The 21,433-nt window shown below is 40.2% G+C and overlaps 1 protein-coding gene across 6 annotated transcripts in view; it reads right to left on the bottom strand.

Moving 5' to 3' along the window:
* The window catches only part of PIK3CG (phosphatidylinositol-4,5-bisphosphate 3-kinase catalytic subunit gamma), a 40,761-nt gene extending 27,321 nt beyond the window's left edge, over positions 1–13,440 (bottom strand). Inside the window, exons 1-5 of one of the 6 annotated variants that reach the window (XM_003896455.4) lie at positions 13,341–13,440; positions 9,146–11,152; positions 6,103–6,168; positions 5,767–5,992; positions 3,889–3,992 (exon numbers count right to left, since the gene is read on the bottom strand). In XM_003896455.4, coding sequence (XP_003896504.2) covers positions 3,889–3,992; positions 5,767–5,992; positions 6,103–6,168; positions 9,146–11,140 — 2,391 coding nt within the window. In that variant the 5' untranslated portion in view covers positions 11,141–11,152; positions 13,341–13,440. The other 5 variants (XM_009203636.4, XM_009203638.4, XM_009203637.4 and 2 more) reach the window with 5 other exon arrangements.
* Positions 13,441–21,433: the final 7,993 nt, after the last annotated feature.

The following is a 21,433-nucleotide window of genomic DNA, read 5'->3' on the forward strand; positions in this document are numbered from 1 at the left end:
CCGTCTCTACTAAAAATACAAAAACAAAATTAGCCGGGCGTGGTGGTGGGCACCTGTAGTCCCAGCTATTCGGGAGGCTGAGGTGGGAGAATGGCATTGAACCTGGGAGGTGGGGCTTGCAGTGAGTGGAGATCACGCCACTACACTCCAGCCTAGGCAACAGAGTGAGACTCCATCTCCAAAAAAAAAAAAAAAAAAAGAGAAGCACACACAATTTGAAGCTGTATTAATATGTCATAATTCCTTCTAATCTCTAAATAATGGACAGTGGATAGTGTGTGCTTCTGCTATAAGGCCAGTTTGCTGATAATTGTATATAAAATTAAACATTCAGGGGAAGAACTTCCTCATCTTTTCACGTGGCTGCACTGCTACGGGAGTTGCCATCCTGCCATAAACAACTAGAAAACTATGAAAAATATATAAAACTCTTTCCAGACATTGAACAAGCAGTGGAGGTCCCTGACCCCCGAGAAAAGGAAGACAAATGAAGTGAGCCCTGTAATTGCCCCAGATTACTGCCTGGGGGCTGTTTCTAGGCTACAGCACAGAGGAAAGAAATCCAGACTGAGCCCAGAGTCCAGCAGTCTAAATTACTGTAACTGAAGTCTCGGAGAGGAGAAAAAAGAGGCAACAGAAAAAACTGGTTGAAAAATTTCCAAATTTGATAAGACTACAAACTCACAAATTCAAGGAGCTCCATAAACTCCAGTAGGCTAAACACAAAGGAAACCCAGACCAGGGTACATCATAATCAAATTGCTGAAAACCAGAAATAAAAGAGAATCTTAAAAACAGCCTGGGGGAAAAAAAAGACATATTATGCAGACAGAATCAAAGATAAGACTCATCATCAGAAAATATGCAAGCCAGAAAAAAATGCTACTGCAAGAAAAAAACCAGTTAATCTAGAATTCCATATTCAGGGAAAATATTTTTCAAAAATGAAAGCAGAATAAAAAGTGTTTCAGATAAACAAAAGCTGAAAGAATTTATTGTCAGCAAACTTGCAGTAAAAAAGATGTTAGAAGCTCAAGGAAATCTGGACCTATATAAGGCAATAAAGAGTAACAAAAATGGTAAATATGTAGGTAAATAGTTAAAACTTATTTCATCTATTAAATCTGTGAAGTCTATTTTTTAACTGTTTAGAGCAAAAATAGTAACGTATTGTGCCATTTATAACATATGTAGAAGTTAAAATCATAATAAAAATAATGCAAAGGATGTGCGGGTTAATGGAAGTATACTGTTGCCTGTATAAGCACACGTATATGAAGTGCTTTGTTGTTTAAACAGAATCAAGAGTGTGTGGTATTGATGCAAGGACAGACATTTAGATCAGTGGAAGAACAGAGAATCTAGGTGTAGACCCACACATATATGGTCAGTCGATACTTGACAAAGGTGCCAAGGTAATTCTCCAGGAAAAACAAAACAAAACAAAACAGTCTTTTCAACACATGGTGCTGAAAAATCTGGATATTCATGTTAAAAAGTGAACTCTGACCTTCACCTCACACTGTACACAAAAATTAACTCAAATTGGATTGCAGACTTCAATGTAAGAATTAAAACCATAACCCTTCTAAGAAAAAATATCTGCCACATTGAGTTAAACCAGAATTTCTTAACCTTGGCACTGTTGCCATTTTGGGGTGGATAGTGTTTGTTCTGGGGGACTATCCTGTGCATTGCAGGGTATTCAGCAGCATCCCTGGCCTCTACCCACTAGATGCCAGTAGCATTCTCCCAGTTATAACTAACCATCAAGAATGTCTTCAGACATTGCCAAATGTGGCCTTGGCAGACAAAGGGATTACCCCAAGCTGAGGCACTGGATTAGATAGTTTTCATTTTTTTTGAAACAGGGTCTCACTCTGTAGCCCAGGTTGGAATGTAGTGGCACAAACACAGCTCACTGCAGTATCAAACTCCTGAGCTCAAGTGATCCTCCCACCACAGCCTTCCAAGTAGCGGGGACTATGGCACATGCCACCATGCCCGGCTATTTTTTAAATTTTTTATAGAGATGGAGTCTTGCCATGTTGCCCAGTCTGGTCTCGTACTCCTTGCCTCAAGGGATCCTCCCGCCTTGGCCTCCCAAAATGCTGGAATTACAGGTGTGAGACACTGTGCTAGGCCTACACAGATTTCTTAGATAAGACACTGAAAGCACAAACCATTTAAGAAAAAGTTGCAAATTTGACTTAATCAAAATTTAAAGCTTCTGTTCTTTGAAAGACACTTCCAAGAAAATAAAAAGGCAAGTCACAGACTAACAGAAAATATCTGTAAAATGTATATCTGATACAGAATTTATATCCAGTTTATATAAGTAACTCTCATAAATAAAAATAAGGGCCAATTAGGCGCAGTGGCTCACTCCTGTAATCCCAGCACTTTGGGAGGCCGAGGTGGGTGGATCACAAGGTCAGGAGATTGAGACCATCCTGGCTAACACAGTGAAACCCCATCTTTACTAAAAATACAAAAAAAAAAAATTAGCTGGGCATGGTGTTGTTGGGAAGCCTGTAGTCCCAGCTACCGAGGGAAAAGGCTGAGGCAGGAGAATGGCATGAACCTGGGAGATGGAGCTTGCAGTGAGCTGAGATCATGCCACTGCAAAAACCCTGGGCAACAGAGTGAGACTCTGTCTCAAAAAAAAAAAAAAAAGGGCAACTCAACTAAAAAAACTGGTGAAATATTTGAATGGAAAATTTTCAGAAGGTACTCTAATGGAAAATGAGCACATAGAAAGACACTCAACCTCATTATGGAAATGCAAATAAAAAAATAGTGAGATATCACTTCATACTCATTTGAATGACTAAGATTAAAAAGACTGATAATAACAAGTGCTTGCTAGGATGTGGAACAACTAGAACTCATTGTATACATTGCTGGAATTTAAATGGTACAACCACTTTGGAAAAATGGGTATCTTGTAAAATGGCACACACACACTATCTGACCCAACTACCCCACTGTTAAACATTTATTCAAAAAATGAATGGAAAATAAACTGTGGTATATCCATACAAGGGACTACTACTCACTCATAAAAAGAAACAAATTACTGATACATACAATAACATGAATGAATCTTAAAAGCGTTATGGAAAATAAAATAATTCAGATATAAAACTATGTACTGTATGATTCCTCTTAATAAAAGTCTAGAAAAGGCATTTTATGATAGAAAGTAGATCTGCTGCATTTGCAGAGAGAATGGGAGGAGAAAAAGGATTAACTGCAATGGAACATGACAGAACTTTTTCTCTAACATGTCTATGGAAATGTTCTAGATCTTGATTGTGGTGGTGGTTATATAATTGTATACATTTCTCAAAACTCACTGAATTCTATGTTTTTTTTTTTTGAGATGGAGTCTTGCTCTGTCACCCAGGCTAGAGTGCAGTGGTGCGATCTCGGCGCACTGCAACCTCTGCCTCCTGGGCCCCAGTTCAAGCAATTCTCCTGCCTCAGCCTCCCGAGTAGCTGGGATTACAAGAATGCGCCACCATGCCCAGCTAACTTTGTTTTGTATTTTTTAGTAGAGACAGGGTTTCACCATGTTGGCCATCCTGGTCTTGAACTCCTGACCTTGAACTGTGCCTGTTCCCTGAATTCTACATTTTAAATGGACAATTTTTATTGTATACAAAGAGTATCTCAAGCTGATTTAAAAAATATGGAAGGGAAATTATCTGGTGTTGAGGCTTTCATAACCAGTGATTAGACAAGGGCTTATGAGAAACCCATCCAGAGACTCTCCAGCTTCCCTGTCTATGCATAAACATTAGGTTTTAAGTACTGGGCCCCAGCAAGCATGTTAGACATCTTCAAGACATAAAGACCATGTGGAGACATCCAAGTGATACCTACTGCCAGCGCTCCTGCTTTCAGTCCAGGATCATATGGAACTCTAAAGCTTTTGGGGAGTTGAGAATTCTGCAGGTTTTCAAGTTTTTGTTTAAGTTGTGAAATAACTGTAATTGTCAAAAGTACACAAGAGTTATGTGAGTTCAAGAAATCATCAATATTATCTATTACATTTCCTGAGAACACACTTATTCATAGCATTCTATATATTTGTTCTGGTGTAGAGCAGGAGAAAACTGGGTGGGCCCTGCCTTTGAGGAACTAACCATATGAGGTGGTAAGATACATTGGGCTTACTGTGAGCAACATAACCATGTGCACATACTACAACAGGGGACAGAAATATGTGAATATATGTGGGATAACACATAGACACCAACACAATCCAAGTAGAGAAGGATGCTCTGAGGGTAATGCTAAGGAATTAATACTGTAGTTTTCTTTCCAGCATGTTAAACTTTAAACTACCATCTGATTTGAGGAACAGACATTTGAGGAAAATAATAAATGGAATTTGGTTAGGGTTCTGTAATTTCTTTTCAGAAGAGGAAGTTAGGTTCTGTAGAGAAGATGGATGTGACAGCCTCAAAATTCTAAAAGCAAAATATGTGAATTAAAAATTACTGGATAACTGACAGAATGAGGGTCAGTACAAATGTTTTCCTTTCTTAAGATACAAATGAAATATTATTATTACCATTATCATTTTTAGGAGGAAGCATTGTAAGAATCAAAGGGAGAAAGACATTTTAAATTTTCAGGAGTTTAAAATACTGGTTGAGTACATGAAGGCTCTATGTAATAAGCCACAGTGCTAGGTCTAGGTATGTAAAAATGAAAACGAGATATTCTCTAGATTCAAGGTTCATACAGTTTACCAGACCAGGAAGATATGTTAAAGACTTTAATTTAATGTAGTATCAATCAAAATCTACAGAATTACAGAGAAGGAGTGATTAATTTTCCTAGGGCAGAAGCAGGTTTTCTTAGGGTAGGGATAAGATATTGGAAACAGCTTGAGAGAGAAGGTGGGGTGTGTGTGTGTGTGTGTGTGTGTGTGTGTGTTTATTACCTTTACACACACACACACAAACAGACACAGATACAGAGTCATCTCTTGGTCTCTGTAAGGATTGGTTCCAGGACCTCCTGCAGATATCATAATCCATGAATGCTCAAGTCTCTGATATAAAATGGTGTAGTATTTGCATATAACCTATGCACTTCCTCCCATATACTGTAAATCATCTCTAGATACCTATAATATCTGATAAAATGTAAATGCTAAGTAAATAGTTGTTATACTGTACTGTTTAGGGAATAATGACAAGAATAAAAGTCTGTACGTGTTCAATGCAGATGCAATTTTTTTCCAAATGTTTTCTATCCGTGCTTGGTTGAATTTACAGATGTTGGGCCACAGATAGGGAAGAATGAATGTATCTCTATATATTACTCTGAGATATATAGACGAAGAAATGCCAAAAAATTAAAATAGCCTCTCAAAAATTCATCATTTTATAAGACTGAAAACTTGAAAACTATATGTGCATATTCAGAGATGTGAAGAAAAAGGTAAAGATTTGGAAATATCTAATCTTTGTGTATGCAACTGTTCTTAAAAAATACATCTTACATCTGCATAATGCTAGTTAATTTTTCAGAGTTAAGAATATGTAAATATATAGTTAAAAATTATGAACTTGTAAAAGGAGAACTTTAAATTTGTTTACTCCATGCAGACAGAAGACTCAAAAATGTGTTCTTGGTGCCTTCAGGAGGATGCAACTTGGATTCCAGGAAGAAAAATAATTATAGGAACAATGGCATTTGGAGACGAAGGCATTTGGAAAGAGAACCAAGAAAATATACCCACCATACCTTGGGAACTGACATCATACTTTTCAGCAGAGAGCGATTTAATATCAAGGGTGACTTTTTGTAACATCTCGATTACTTGGACTTGTTGGGTAAAGTCGTGCAGCATGGCTGTACCACAGCCCCTCAAATAGGCTTCCAGAATCACGGCGAACCTCTGCTGATAGTGTCTGGACTGGGCTATCTCACTTCTCAAGAACCAAAACAAAAAGTGACCAATTCTTTTGTTCTGAGGGCAGGTACAAGAAAGTTGAAATTATTATGACTAATGCTTTAGGTCTACCAGTCAATTCTTGGCAACTTAAAATGTCATGCTATTATCAAAATGGAAGTACTTACTCTTAAACCACGCTTCAGCAGAAATCTGGCAAGGGCGCTATCATGGTATGGTTCAAATTTCACAGCCTAAAGGAAGAACACATTGGCATTTGTAGGACTATACTCTACATTGTTGAATCAGGGAAAAGGAAATGGAGAACTGGTGCTCTGCTTTAGTGGGACTTCATGGCTAGAAAGATGAAAATCTTAATAGTAACTTAAGTTTAATTCTGTCTTTTAGAGGACACTTAGGACCAGACTGAACCACTTGACTTAAGATCATAGAGCAACCGATGACATAACTGGGATTAGAGGCTGAAACTCTTGACTCACGGTCATGTGCTATTGATAAATTCAAAGGTGAAGAGGTGAGGGAATTTGCTCTAATTAGGTCTTACTGGTTTTGTCGGAGGGGTAGAGGGGAAAGATGGAGACACTGTAACAAATCTATAAAGTGGAAGGTAAGAGAGGATGTGAGAAAGAAAATGGACAGTGGACATATAGTATAATACACATAAGGAGAAAAATATTTGTTAGATGAAAAGATCCTAAAAGCCCTATAGCCTCTCTTTTTGGCATCTTACTGGCAAGTCACTGAACTGTCTCACAGGTTCTTAACTACAAGTAAACAGTGGGTCTAGATCAATCCACATAGAGCAATCACTACCCCCTGCCACACTGTGGTGTGTACAGAGCTTTCTGTCCAAAAGTCCCTGATTTTATGTTTTCTTAGGTATAATTTGATCTTCATTTTTAGTGTTTAGTAATTTTCATATCACTTGGCTGATGTTAGAGACTATTGACTTAGTACAGCTCTATTACTGAAGAGGAAGAACTGATAAAATGTAAAAAACACAATTAAATTTTGTGAGTGCATGGGTATTTGTTTCATTGTTCTCTGTGCTTTTCTGTAAGTTTGAAATAGTTCGTAACTTTAAAAGCAGCAACACTAACATTGTTCAGATTATTATAAAAGCATATACAAAGTTAGAGGATAGATATCATATGTAAACATGAAGAGAGACTTAATATTAAATATCTCTGAGTATGCACTTTATGAATAGAAATGGTGTATCCTTTTTTCCTAAGGAACGGAAGAAATTCCCATTCTAGTTTATATTTTAGAAACTGGAGGCTCCTTGGAAGGATTTACAATTCTTCCTCTGGTTTTCCAGTTTGGACATGATCAGTAGTGACTTCATCATGTTTCAATTATACAAGTTTTTACAAAAATGCTTTTCAAAGTTATGGTCAAATAGGTGCCACTGTAACTGCATCAAAGGCCTTAATTCTGAGAATGTGGTCTTTTAGCCACCAGTACTCATTTTCGCAATGTTTTAAGTTTCTAACCCAGATGTGAGTCTTTCTGACCTTCTTCAGGTTTCACTTCTGTAAAGACAGTGCAGATCTCAACTAGGAGACCATTTTGATGAGGAATGAGTCATTTAGCCATAGCTGAAAATGTCTCAAGTAGTTTTACAAATGACTACTCTTCTTCAGATTTAAGACCACAAATTCAATGTTAATATTATGTATTGACCTCTTCCATTTAACACATTTCTAAAAAGAAGATTATTCATTTTCCAGCTCTTTAAAGTTCACTTGTGAACATGACAATGAAAAATAATTCATGTTAGCCTTAGGATTTGCAACAGAGCTCATTCAAGTTTGTTTCATGTTGTTTTTCTTATGGAGAGCTAGAAAACTGAAGACTATTTAATTATTCTAAAATTCTTTAGTGTTATACAAATATCTGATGTAGTGAAAAAACTACTGAATATATTTAACGGATGAAAACAAACCCAAATGTAATGTTTCAAGTATCTGACTAACAGGAAGGTGAAGATTGAGAGTTAAAGTTGAGGCTATCCAAAATGCTTATCAGAAAACTCCAGAACTTCCTATAAATACAGATAGTGATTAGACAGTTTAGTGTGTAATATTTAGCCTGGCTACTCCTAAAGATCTCAGGTCAAACATCACTTACTCAGAACTGTCCCTGGGTCCCTTAATCAAAATTAAGTGTACCTTGGACCCCTGGACTGTTTTCTCATAATACGGTATAGTTTTCCCGAAAGTATTTGTCACAATTTGGTATTAAACATCTGTTTGTGTGTCTACTCATTTAATGCCAGTCTTCTCAGTACATGTTGTTGAATTAATGAATGAATAGGTCTGTGCTCTAAAATAGCACTTCTATTCAAATTCCTTTACTTCCTTTCCCTTGTCAAGCAGTACAATATAAGTTGAGAACTGCTCAAGTGAGCAGGGGAACTGTTCCCCTTTCTTTCTTTAACTTCTTAGCTAAACCTTAGAAAAATCACTTGTCCTCTCAGGATCCCAAGGAACATCATGAGAAACGGAGTAGAAATACATACAGTCCTGTACCTATCTGCAGAGAGGAGCTTTCAAGATTCTACCCAGATATGAGATATTATTCTGTGAACTGTAATAGACTTAGACAGAGAGTAAGACCTTTCATCTCTAGTCCCAGAATCCTGACACCAGACTGACAAAGGATATGGTGGTGGATTTGTGAAGGGTTTCGGGTAGTGAAAAGAGCAGGATTTGGAGGCAGACCTCCTGGGTTTGAATTCTGGTCTGCCTCTTTCAAAGTATGTGATCTTGGGCACATTACTTAGCCTCTTTGTACCTCAGTTTCCTCATGTAAAAAGTGCAAATGTTAATTTGACCTCCATCATAGTTATTGAAAGAGTTAAATGAGATAATACACTGAAAGCATGTCAGTCACTTGGAGCCTTGGCACATTAAGTGGAATCTATCATTAAAATAATAAATGAGAACAAAGTATTCCCACAGGGCCAATTCTCCTAAAAACGTGAAGTACTAATGTCTGCAAAACGCTTGTCGGCAAACCCTCCAAGACAGTAAAAATGTACATGCAACAGTTTACTACTTTTTGAGGTGGCTTCATCAGATCTACTTTTGCCGATGATGAAGCTCTGAACAAAGGGCATTTGATGACAACTGAATGGGGTGCCTGTGCATATGCAAATAAATTCCTTTTGAGAAGGCTTCCATTGATAACACCAACATCCCCTACCTGTACCAACTGTAGAAGGTAATGCAGAACATCATCGTCCTCCAAGCTCTCCAGTTTCTGAACTGCAATGGCTCTTACATTTTCATCTGAGAAGTTGCAGTCCAGGAGCTGCATTGTTAACCCAACATCCAAAGCACTTTGATCCCAGACTTCCCTTCTGGCCAACAATTGGTATGTTTTGGCCACAATTTCTTGCTGTCCCCATTTCACTGAACTAAATAGCTTAGGATATGCTTTTGGGTGCTTAAGGCTTTCATATCTAAAGTGCCAGAGCAATTCTTTGTCCTCTGCTGTGAGAGGGTTAAGTGGATCAGTAGCTATGATCGCCTCCAATTGCTTGCGAAGCTGGTTGGGCATTTCTGCTCGAACCCGGTCCCCTTCCGGGTCAGGGGTGGGCTGATGCTTAGGCAGGGCTATCGGGTGGCAGTAATTGTCCAGAAGAATGGAGATGGACATTGAGTTCTCCTTGTCTGGGTTAGTTGCAGACGTGAGTTTGTCAGCACTGAAGCTTCCTTGGTCTTCTCCCTTCCCGGATATCTGCCACATGTGGAGAACGTATTCTCCACGGCGCAGAAGGAACCGGTGGTCTATCAGCAGCAGGTTCACATAATAGAGAAGCTGAACTTTGCCCTTGGACTCAGAACTGTGGGACTCTGCAGAGGCCTTGCTGGACACTGCTGGAGCTTTACCACAGTAGATCTGGAGGTTCAGTAGAGCTCCTTTGGGCAAGTCTTTGATTTTGATACTGAACTCAAGCCACACATTCCAGAGCACCTCCTCTGTGAAGGGTTTGGGGCTGGTTCTCCTTTGGCAAAGGACTTGCTGCCCATGCTGGATGTTTGCCTCTACAAAAACTGTGAGGTCAGTGTTCCGGGGCAGGACAGGGATATCAATGCCTCTGATCTTGACCCTGAACTTGCGGTCGCAGTCCCACAGGGACACGGTGAACACACTCTCGTGGTCCTTGCCGTGGATGGTCAGCTGCTCATGGTAGCCAGTGACTCCTGTGCAGTCATCCACCAGCGGCCACTCTTCCTTCCTTACCTCGTCTAGGGCTGGGTCTGGAGGCGTGTCCAGTACCAGGTGAATTTCTTCTCCGTTCTTGAGGCAGTGCCTCACCCACTGGAAGTTTTTGATGGGCGTTTCGCCCACCAGGTACTCATCCCGGCCACAGACGCGCAGCACAAAATCCTGTTCGCTTTGGCTTTCAGGAATATCCATCAGAGATTTCTTCTTGGCCATCTTGGTGAAGAAGCTCTGCAGGATGGTTCCAGGGGTGTCGTCGGGCGAGACCTTAATGGTCTGGCTGGTGGTGCTGCGGTGAATGACGATGAAGATGCAGTTGTTGGCAATCTTCTTCCACAGGTACTCCGGGAGGGGCTTGGACGTCACCCAGGGGTGCATGGCGTAGAGCCTCGGGTCGCGACTGGCCACCTCCGCCATGCGCGGCGTCACCAGGCCGCGGCGCGTGAACTCCAGCTCGTCGTCGTGCACGTTGCTGACGTCGGTGACATCATAGCCAATCAGGGCGGTGAGCTGCCGCTGGAAGGCCTGCGACTCCTCAGAGGGCGGGCGCCGCTGCACCAGGTGGATCTGGCCCGGGCTCCGGTGAGTGGCCTTCCAGTAGCGCAGGCAGTCCAGAGTCTGCACCACCTGGTACTTGTCGTAGATCTCATACCACTGCCCCTTCTTCTGGTAGAGCAGGAGGAAGTGGTCCGGCCCCAGTCGGTGGTAGAAGTCCGACGCCACGCTGGTCTCCAGCGCTCGCAGCCACACCTGGGCCTTCATCTGCTCCACGTTGCCGTGGCCCGCCACGTGCAGCAGCGCTGTTTCGGGGCTCTTGCATTTGCGTTGGCTGGTGGGCAGCACGAACTCGATGGGGATGAGCTCCATGGAGGACAGGCTGGCCGCAACACTGCGCGGCTTCATCCTCCGGCGCCTGCGGCAGTTGTCCTCTCTTAGCACCACGGGCTGTTCATAGTTTTCCAGCTCCATGCCCTACGCGACCTGGGAGCAGAGGGAGACAGGGATTTGTCACAAGAAAGGCACTTTCCCTTTATATTTTCTGGTGAGATGAGGAAAGAGGAGGTGTAGGCGGCGTACATGTGTGCAGGCACCCAGAGGGACCAAGTATTTTAAACTGGAAGCACTACAGCCCTTCAGAGCATGGGCTTTGGAGTCGGGCCCATGAGGCCTGGTCCAGCCACTTACTTTCTGGGTGATTTGGGCTGTTTAATCTCTGATCCTGTTTCTCATCTCTCAGACAGGTTAGTAATGAATGTCCCAGAGGAAGAATTAAATAATACTTGTTCAATATAGGTGACGGGTATATGGGGGCTTATTGGTCGTTCTACTTCTGTATACTTTGAAAATTTTAAAGAGGTGGGTAAAACACTCAGCCAGCACAGTGCATGACACATTATAATGGCTGAGAATGGAAATTGTTCTTAAACATACTGAAACATAGATGACTAAAATAGTACAGTTAAGGATCAAGTCCTAGTTTACAAGGTGCAACATGAGATGCCAAAAAACCTCACTTTGAAAACAGGCCTTTAACTTACTTCCTCTTTGTTCAGTCTCACACTTCTTGGAACCCAGACACCTCACCCAACCTTGCTTCATGTTGTCTGTTTTCAAACTGCCTGGACCCACGATCTACACCCTAATAAATTTCCTGTCACTTGGTTTCATCTTTTTTTCTTTCTAATTAGGAAAGCAAGTCATTTCATTCGTAAAGCTAAAACATGTCGGAATTAGTAAAGTTACAGTCAAAACCATTTGCAGATACGTAAAATTTTGAATCACTGAATTTGTCAGCATTGTGGCTGTCATTGCTATATTAGGTCAGTATCTTAGAAGAGTCACCCAAGCCTGTACTCTCCCAATAGGAACATGTAGGTAATTTTAACATTGTTTAATTAATTAATTTAAATTAATTTGATCTGTCTCTGCTTAATAGTGGAAGAGCCACAGGATGGAAGGCAGGATTTCTGGATTCCAGTGACCTTCTGTTTAGACCCCCAATCATCTAACTTCTTTTTTGCTCTAATATTTTCATTTTTATGACACAAGTTCACAAATTTATTCTCATTAACTTACTCTTTCCACAGAATTCAATAAGTACCTACCCTTCACAAAGCACTTAAGTATAAATGGAACATACTGCAATATGAAATCCTTCAAGTAATAATTGAAATTTGAAATGTATTAACACTGAAAGATTAATAGGTATTTGCTTTTAATATTTAGTATCACTACATTGTAATACATTATATTCTAAACAAGAATCAATCACTGAAAGAAAAAAAGTTTCAGAAAATATCATTTACTCTCTTAAATAACTAATGTTAGACTCAAAACTACATTATTTCTTTAAGAAATAGTGGAGCATTTGATGTGTACCAAAAAGGAGAGCTTGATAAAAAGATAAGAAAGACACATTTCATTTGATCCAAACTTATGTTCAAATCTTGGCTTAACTTTAAAGCCAATATTCCCTCTCTTAAAATATGAAGTTATACTTAGTAAGTGAAACCAACTGTCCCAAAGAACTGTCTCTTGTGGCTTAAAACATTCATTTTGGTCTTTTGCTACATTATAGAATAACTAACAAGAGAACTGTAAGATACATTGATGTTGACACTAACTTGAAATAAAACATGTCCAAATTTAGGCAGCATATAAATACACAGCAATAACTTCTGCCTCAGTGATACCGAACGATCTTATAAGATGCAGAGGAAAACAGGATAATACTCACTGGTTTCCTTCATGGCTGAGGCTATGACACTTTCCCCTTTTATGAGAAGATGTTGGAAACACAGTAAGTACAGTAATCTTGAAGTATGCACTTGTAGGAATATGAAGCCTGGCCACCGTGCCCTCCCTTTTCCTCCCAAAACAAAAACAAAAATCTGATGCACCTGCAAAACTTTTGCCGGAACCTTGTGAATATCCACAATACAGGTTGGACTAGACAATGAAACACAGACATTCGGTGGTAGTATCATCTCGAGAACCGACAACAGTTCCAGATAAAAATAATCTAGCCGAGGAGGAAGTGCCACTATTCCGAGTCAGACCCAACAAAGAGCAAAAAATAGAAGGAAGCAATACCTGATAAAGCAGCGGAGGCGATGATGCTGAAGGATCATTTGTTTAATTTTTAAAAACAAAACAAATTCAGACCTACCCAGTGTGCCTCTAAATTCTTCCGCTTTTCTGGGGCTCCCTTCATATCCAGATGCAGAGGAAGTGTTGCAGTTACCAGGAAGGAAGTTTTAACCAAGTTGATTATACGTGTGATTGCTCATTTTAAAAGTGTCAGAAATGCATTTCCTGTTTTAGCATAGAGAGAGAGGGTAAGAGTATGAGACTAAGCAATGTTTACCATGGTTTTTCTTTCTTTTTTTTTTCTCTTTGAACTAATTTTTCAAAAATTGTGATACTGAGACAAAATGACATAAATCCAAACCAAAATTACCCATTATGAGACATAAACATATGAAATATCTTTGTAGCTAGTTCTAAGTAAAAGAAAAGGTTTAAGAGCCACAGTATTAAGTGTCCTATTAAGAAGACTTTTACCAGTCAAATTAAACTCATTTCCCTCCTGGGAATTCAAAAGAATCCTTGTTCGTACACACTAACTGAGGAGTGGGGAAAGAGAAACCTAGTCATCTTGAGGACTAAGTTATCCAGCTGAAAATTTTTAAAGGCACGGTCTCGAAGCTCACTTCCTTAGCTTGGTGAGAGCTTTGTCTATTTTTTCAGAGCATTTGGGGCCTAAAATACCACTGGCTGAAGCTGAAAGCACTGCAGCATGTGCATGGTGTGTGTATATAAATGTGACATACTGCAGTAAGTAACCCTTCAAATAATGGTTGAAATGCTAAAAGTATTAAAATTGAAAGATGAATAAAAAGGTATTTTGATTTTAATACTTACTACCACCACATTGTAATACGTTATATTCCAAACAAGGATCAACTACTGAAACAAAAATTAATGATTCAGAAAATATCCTGTGTTGAGGATGGAGCCTTATTGTCAGCAATGATTGATTAATTGACTGTAGACAAAAGAGAAGGAGGTTGCTTGGTATCGTGGGGACATTGGGGAGCTGAACACTGTTACAGCATCAGACAGGGTCCATCCTGGGAGTTGGCTCCTGATGCCTATGGGAGTAGAGAATGCATAGAAAAGCCATCCTAAATCATTTTTAGAGTAGCTTTGTATCTTCCAGGTGACCTCAGTTCTTTCCAGAACCTCCAAGCATCCTGAACCCATGCCCCCTCTCCTCCATCTCAGAGTTCCCTACGCAAGAGTTCATCCTCCAACCGGGGTGTTCAGGGACTCCACCTGAGCTTCAAGGGCAGCAGATAGAATGGAGGTGGCCTCACAAGTCTCTTGGAAGTATATAATTAAGAGTTCCTCTGAATTACTCTGATACTGAGATAGGATTTGACTTATCTCCTTTTACATATGTCCCTTGGGTTTTAACTTTTAAATAGCACTCTAATAGTTGACATCAGCAGGCAAATAATTTAATTCAAAGGCTGCCAACCAAATATTTAGAGGGGGCTTATCAGCTTCCCAAAGTATATTCCTATGTAGGAATACTCCCTTAGGAGGCTGGCAGCTTTAGAAGCGTCAAGGCTGGCCTTCTTGGTTGGTCCTGAGGGAAGATCAAAACACTGCAGCCACCAAGCCATGATGTGAGAGCTTGACAAGCTGTGTTTTACCCAGAGTGTGTGGGAGGGTTCCTGGGGGTGGGTGGAGTAGGAGGAGGTTTGAGGGTGGGAGGGCTGACCTCAAAGGGACCGTGAGCTTGGCCAGCTCTGTTCCCCGGACCATTCAACACATCCCTTCCCTGTCCTGGCTCAGTCACTTCCAGGGGGCCAGGTCCCAATCTGGCACTGCACATGCACACGCGCACCCTACATTATTCCAGAAACACGAGAGTCAGCCTCTTGGCCCTGCCTGCTTCTGAAGGAACTATTCAGCTAAGTTTGATTAGGCAAAGGATTTTCTGTTCTATGACTAAATTTGCAAATACGTCAGGTTTATTGGTGGCTTGAGATTAAAAGTACCCTGCTTTTCCCCAAATCTTAATATAGCCACTAAAATTTGACTATCTGTAGGAAATGCTCCCAGGCAGAAGTAATGGCAAAGATTTCCTTCCTCTGTGGATACTTCCTCCATGCAGAGGCATCTTTTATGAGTAAGAATATTTTATATCCCCAGAATATTTAGAAGACCTTCAGTCCTCATTAATGTCCTGTTTTAATAACATACTATTTTTCCCTTCTGTGAATCTGTAGACATACAAATCATTTTGACTGGGGGAAAAAGAAAAATACAATCAAAGGCTCGGACCTTCAATATCACATCAGTGATCACAGCAATGACAAGATAGAACAGTTTAGAAAATGACACAGTAGGACGTATCGGTGATCAATAGACATTAAAAATTAATTATTTGTTATGAGGAAGGCTCTTTGCAAAGGCCTTCAGAGAGATTATTTATGGTCTGCTTGGAGAGACAGAGCATGCAGAGGAAAGAATAACATATGCGATGTGTTAGCATAAGTTTAACTGTGTGATGTAACTTTCATTATGCAAGCCAACGGTTTACTGGAGGAGCTCACTTTGGGTGGGATTTGAAAATTTTTGTTTTAAGTATGCAGGGGAAGGTCCAGGATTCCAGGAAGATAATTCACAGGGGCAAGTCCTCAAGCCAGAAGGCATCTGTGGGACAGTGAACAGATCAGTTCACTGAAATGGAGAGTTTGCAAAAGACAGCAGTGAGAGAGACGGGCAGAGACATGGCAAGACAAATGTGTGCTTCCCACATGTATTTCACGTCTTGGCACATGTAAATAGTGGTGACATGTGTATGGCACACTGGGGTGAACTGAGGAAGCTCCTCAAAGCATGAGACAATGGGTGCATCCCCAAGGCCCTCACCGCTTTGGGCATACTGGCTGGGAACTCTGTTATTGGTTATTTACTGTTGGAGTATCTATGTCACTCAGACTTGAGGGAATCTTGCATCTTGAAAAAACATGATCATTTTTTCATATTTTTTTAACTCAGCTTCAGATGGTTTATACATTGTGATAAAAATGCAAAAAGGCATTTTAATCTAATCTAACAGTTTAGTTCACCTTCATACCTTGCTTTATTGTCTGAGCACAAAGGCAAACCTTTATGAAGCTGTGCCTGATATTTTTTGGTCTGTATTTGGTAAGATTTAAGAGAAGCATCCTGGTATTGTAGAAACACAGGCTGGGTGTGGTGGCTCACGCCTGTAATCCCAGCACTTTTGGAGGCCGAGGTGGGCGGATCACGAGATCAGGAGATTGAGACCATCCTGGCTAACATGGTGAAACCCCATCTCTACTAAAAATACACAAAAATTAGCCGGGTGTGGTGGCGTCCACCTTTACTCCCAGCTACTCAGGAGGCTGAAGCAGGAGAATGGTGTGAACCTGGGAGACGGAGCTTGCAGTGAGCCAAGGTCACACCACTGTACTCCAGCCTGGGCAACAGAGCGAGACTCCGTCTCAAAAAAAAGAAAAAAGAAAAAAAAAAAAAAGGAAACACACACATTAATGAGACCTAGGTTTATTCCTGCACATTCTTCAGGCCTCGTATATGCCCCTTCATTTCTTTGGGCTTCCTAATCTACCAAAGGATAACAACTACCCTATGTATTTCATGGGGAGTTGTTATAAATACTCAATTTTCAATGGAACAAAAATTTGTCTCACTGTACTATGTCGGATATTATGTTAGATGACTCTAGAAGGTACAGAATTCCGGGTATCAAACACCAACACAACACACAGAGGAAGAAAAGTCCATGCCATCTTGTGTGTTTCTTTTTCATAGAGAGGAAGATTTTCCCAAAGGTCTTCTGGGTTCCCTTATGTCTCTGGCAAGAACTGTGGCAAGGGCCTGTCGATACCTCAGCCATTCAGTAGGAAAGGGGATAGAATTATGTGAATGGTTTAAGCTGCTCAGGATTTGCCCCTTGAGTTCCTGGCTAGCTAGAGAGTGGTGGACACCAGAACCGAATGTCAGGGTTCTGACTGTAAGGACAAATGGCATTAGGGAGGATTGTAGGAGACTGTACCAGTCTTGATGCCATTAGGAATGTAGGCTATTATTATGCCATGTGGGTGGAGGGGAGACACTTCAGGTTCTGAGAAAAGAAGCTATGGGAAATCAGTCACAGTCAACACAACTCCATGGACCTACAGCCAGATCTAGGTCCCTATGGGACCTTCCACTTCATTCTCCATTCTTAGTATCAGAAACTGACAATTGAGCACATTTTTCTGTTTCCTTGTTTAGTTAAACTTTGCCAATACATAGTAGTAAGCACTGCACAAATTTCTGGAAAAGATTTTTCTATAAATTGGCTTTTCAAAATCCAAAATCCTTTGCATGATACTTTATTTTTATTTTATTTTATTTTATTTTTAATTTATTTATTATTATTATACTTTAAGTTGTAGGGTACATGTGCATAACGTGCAGGTTTGTTACATATGTATACTTGTGCCATGTTGGTGTGCTGCACCCATCAACTCGTCATTTACATCAGGTATAACTCCCAATGCAATCCCTCCCCCCTCCCCCCTCCCCGTGATAGGCCCCGGTGTGTGATGTTCCCCTTCCCGAGTCCAAGTGATCTCATTGTTCAGTTCCCACCTATGAGTGAGAACATGCAGTGTTTGGTTTTCTGTTCCTGTGATAGTTTGCTAAGAATGATGGTTTCCAGCTGCATCCATGTCCCTACAAAGGACACAAACTCATCCTTTTTTATGGCTGCATAGTATTCCATGGTGTATATGTGCCACATTTTCTTAATCCAGTCTGTCACAGATGGACATCTGGGCTGATTCCAAGTCTTTGCTATTGTGAATAGTGCTGCAATAAACATACGTGTGCATGTGTCTTTATAGCAGCATAATTTATAATCCTTTGGGTATATCCCCAGTAATGGGATGGCTGGGTCATATGGTACATCTAGTTCTAGATCCTTGAGGAATCGCCATACTGTTTTCCATAATGGTTGAACTAGTTTACAATCCCACCAACAGTGTAAAAGTGTTCCTATTTCTCCACATCCTCTCCAGCACTTGTTGTTTCCTGACTTTTTAATGATCGCCATTCTAACTGGTGTGAGATGGTATCTCATTGTGGTTTTGATTTGCATTTCTCTGATGGCCAGTGATGATGAGCATTTTTTCATGTGTCTGTTGGCTGTATGAATGTCTTCTTTTGAGAAATGTCTATTCATATCCTTTGCCCACTTTTTGATGGGGTTGTTTGTTTTTTTCTTGTAAATTTGTTTGAGTTCTTTGTAGGTTCTGGATATTAGCCCTTTGTCAGATGAGTAGATTGCAAAAATTTTCTCCCATTCTGTAGGTTGCCTGTTCACTCTGATGGTAGTTTCTTTTGCTGTGCAGAAGCTCTTTAGTTTAATGAGATCCCATTTGTCAATTTTGGCTTTTGCTGCCGTTGCTTTTGGTGTTTTAGACATGAACTCTTTGCCCATGCCTATGTCCTGAATGGTACTACCTAGGTTTTCCTCTAGGATTTTTATGGTATTAGGTCTAACATTTAAGTCTCTAATCCATCTTGAATTAATTTTCGTATAAGGAGTAAGGAAAGGATCCAGTTTCAGCTTTCTACTTATGGCTAGCCAATTTTCCCAGCACCATTTATTAAATAGGGAATCCTTTCCCCATTTCTTGTTTCTCTCAGGTTTGTCAAAGATCAGATGGCTGTAGATGTGTGGTATTATTTCTGAGGACTCTGTTCTGTTCCATTGGTCTATATCTCTGTTTTGGTACCAGTACCATGCTGTTTTGGTTACTGTAGCCTTGTAGTATAGTTTGAAGTCAGGTAGCGTGATGCCTCCAGCTTTGTTCTTTTGACTTAGGATTGTCTTGGAGATGCGGGCTCTTTTTTGGTTCCATATGAACTTTAAAGCAGTTTTTTCCAATTCTGTGAAGAAACTCATTGGTAGCTTGATGGGGATGGCATTGAATCTATAAATTACCTTGGGCAGTATGGCCATTTTCACGATATTGATTCTTCCTATCCATGAGCATGGTATGTTCTTCCATTTGTTTGTGTCCTCTTTTATTTCACTGAGCAGTGGTTTGTAGTTCTCCTTGAAGAGGTCCTTTACATCCCTTGTAAGTTGGATTCCTAGGTATTTGATTCTCTTTGAAGCAATTGTGAATGGAAGTTGATTCATGATTTGGCTCTCTGTTTGTCTGTTACTGGTGTATAAGAATGCTTGTGATTTTTGCACATTAATTTTGTATCCTGAGACTTTGCTGAAGTTGCTTATCAGCTTAAGGAGATTTTGGGCTGAGACAATGGGGTTTTCTAAATATACAATCATGTCATCTGCAAACAGGGACAATTTGACTTCTTCTTTTCCTAACTGAATACCCTTGATTTCTTTCTCTTGCCTAATTGCCCTAGCCAGAACTTCCAACACTATGTTGAATAGGAGTGGTGAGAGAGGGCATCCCTGTCTTGTGCCAGTTTTCAAAGGGAATGCTTCCAGTTTTTGCCCATTCAGTATGATATTGGCTGTGGGTTTGTCATAAATAGCTCTTATTATTTTGAGGTACGTTCCATCAATACCGAATTTATTGAGCGTTTTTAGCATGAAGGGCTGTTGAATTTTGTCAAAAGCCTTTTCTGCATCTATTGAGATAATCATGTGGTTCTTGTCTTTGGTTCTGTTTATATGCTGGATTATGTTTATTGATTTGCGAATGTTGAACCAGCCTTGCATCCCAGGGATGAAGCCCACTTGATCATGGTGGATAAGCTTTTTGATGTGTTGTTGAATCCGGTTTGCCAGTATTTTATTGAGGATTTTTGCATCGATGTTCATCAGGGATATTGGTCTAAAATTCTCTTTTTTGTTGTGTCTCTGCCAGGCTTTGGTATCAGGATGATGTTGGCCTCATAAAATGAGTTAGGGAGGATTCCCTCTTTTTCTATTGATTGGAATAGTTTCAGAAGGAATGGTACCAACTCCTCCTTGTACCTCTGGTAGAATTCAGCTGTGAATCCATCTGGTCCTGGACTTTTTTTGGTTGGTAGGCTATTAATTATTGCCTCAATTTCAGAGCCTACTATTGGTCTATTCAGGGATTCAGCTTCTTCCTGGTTTAGTCTTGGAAGAGTGTAAGTGTCCAGGAAATTATCCATTTCTTCTAGATTTTCCAGTTTATTTGCATAGAGGTGTTTATAGTATTCTCTGATGGTAGTTTGTGTTTCTGTGGGGTCGGTGGTGATATCCCCTTTATCATTTTTAATTGTGTCAATTTGATTCTTCTCTCTTTTCTTCTTTATTAGTCTTGCTAGTGGTCTGTCAATTTTGTTGATCTTTTCAAAAAACCAACTCCTGGATTCATTGATTTTTTGGAGGGTTTTTTGTGTCTCTATCTCCTTCAGTTCTGCTCTGATCTTAGTTATTTCTTGCCTTCTGCTAGCTTTCGAATGTGTTTGCTCTTGCTTCTCTAGTTCTTTTAATTGCGATGTTAGAGTGTCAATTTTAGATCTTTCCTGCTTTCTCTTGTGGGCATTTAGTGCTATAAATTTCCCTCTACACACTGCTTTAAATGTGTCCCAGAGATTCTGGTATGTTGTATCTTTGTTCTCATTGGTTTCAAAGAACATCTTTATTTCTGCCTTCATTTCGTTATGTACCCAGTAGTCATTCAGGAGCAGGTTGTTCAGTTTCCATGTAGTTGAGCGGTTTTGATTGAGTTTCTTAGTCCTGAGTTCTAGTTTGATTGCACTGTGGTCTGAGAGACAGTTTGTTATAATTTCTGTTCTTGTACATTTGCTGAGGAGTGCTTTACTTCCAATTATGTGGTCAATTTTGGAGTAAGTACGATGTGGTGCTGAGAAGAACGTATATTCTGTTGATTTGGGGTGGAGAGTTCTATAGATGTCTATTAGGTCTGCTTGCTGCAGAGATGAGTTCAATTCCTGGATATCCTTGTTAACTTTCTGTCTCGTTGATCTGTCTAATGTTGACAGTGGAGTGTTGAAGTCTCCCATTATTATTGTATGGGAGTCTAAGTCTCTTTGTAAGTCTCTAAGGACTTGCTTTATGAATCTGGGTGCTCCTGTATTGGGTGCATATATATTTAGGATAGTTAGCTCTTCCTGTTGAATTGATCCCTTTACCATTATGTAATGGCCTTCTTTGTCTCTTTTGATCTTTGATGGTTT

Source organism: Papio anubis, chromosome 4 (assembly GCF_008728515.1).
Source record: "Papio anubis isolate 15944 chromosome 4, Panubis1.0, whole genome shotgun sequence".
Classification (NCBI taxonomy): domain Eukaryota; kingdom Metazoa; phylum Chordata; class Mammalia; order Primates; family Cercopithecidae; genus Papio; species Papio anubis.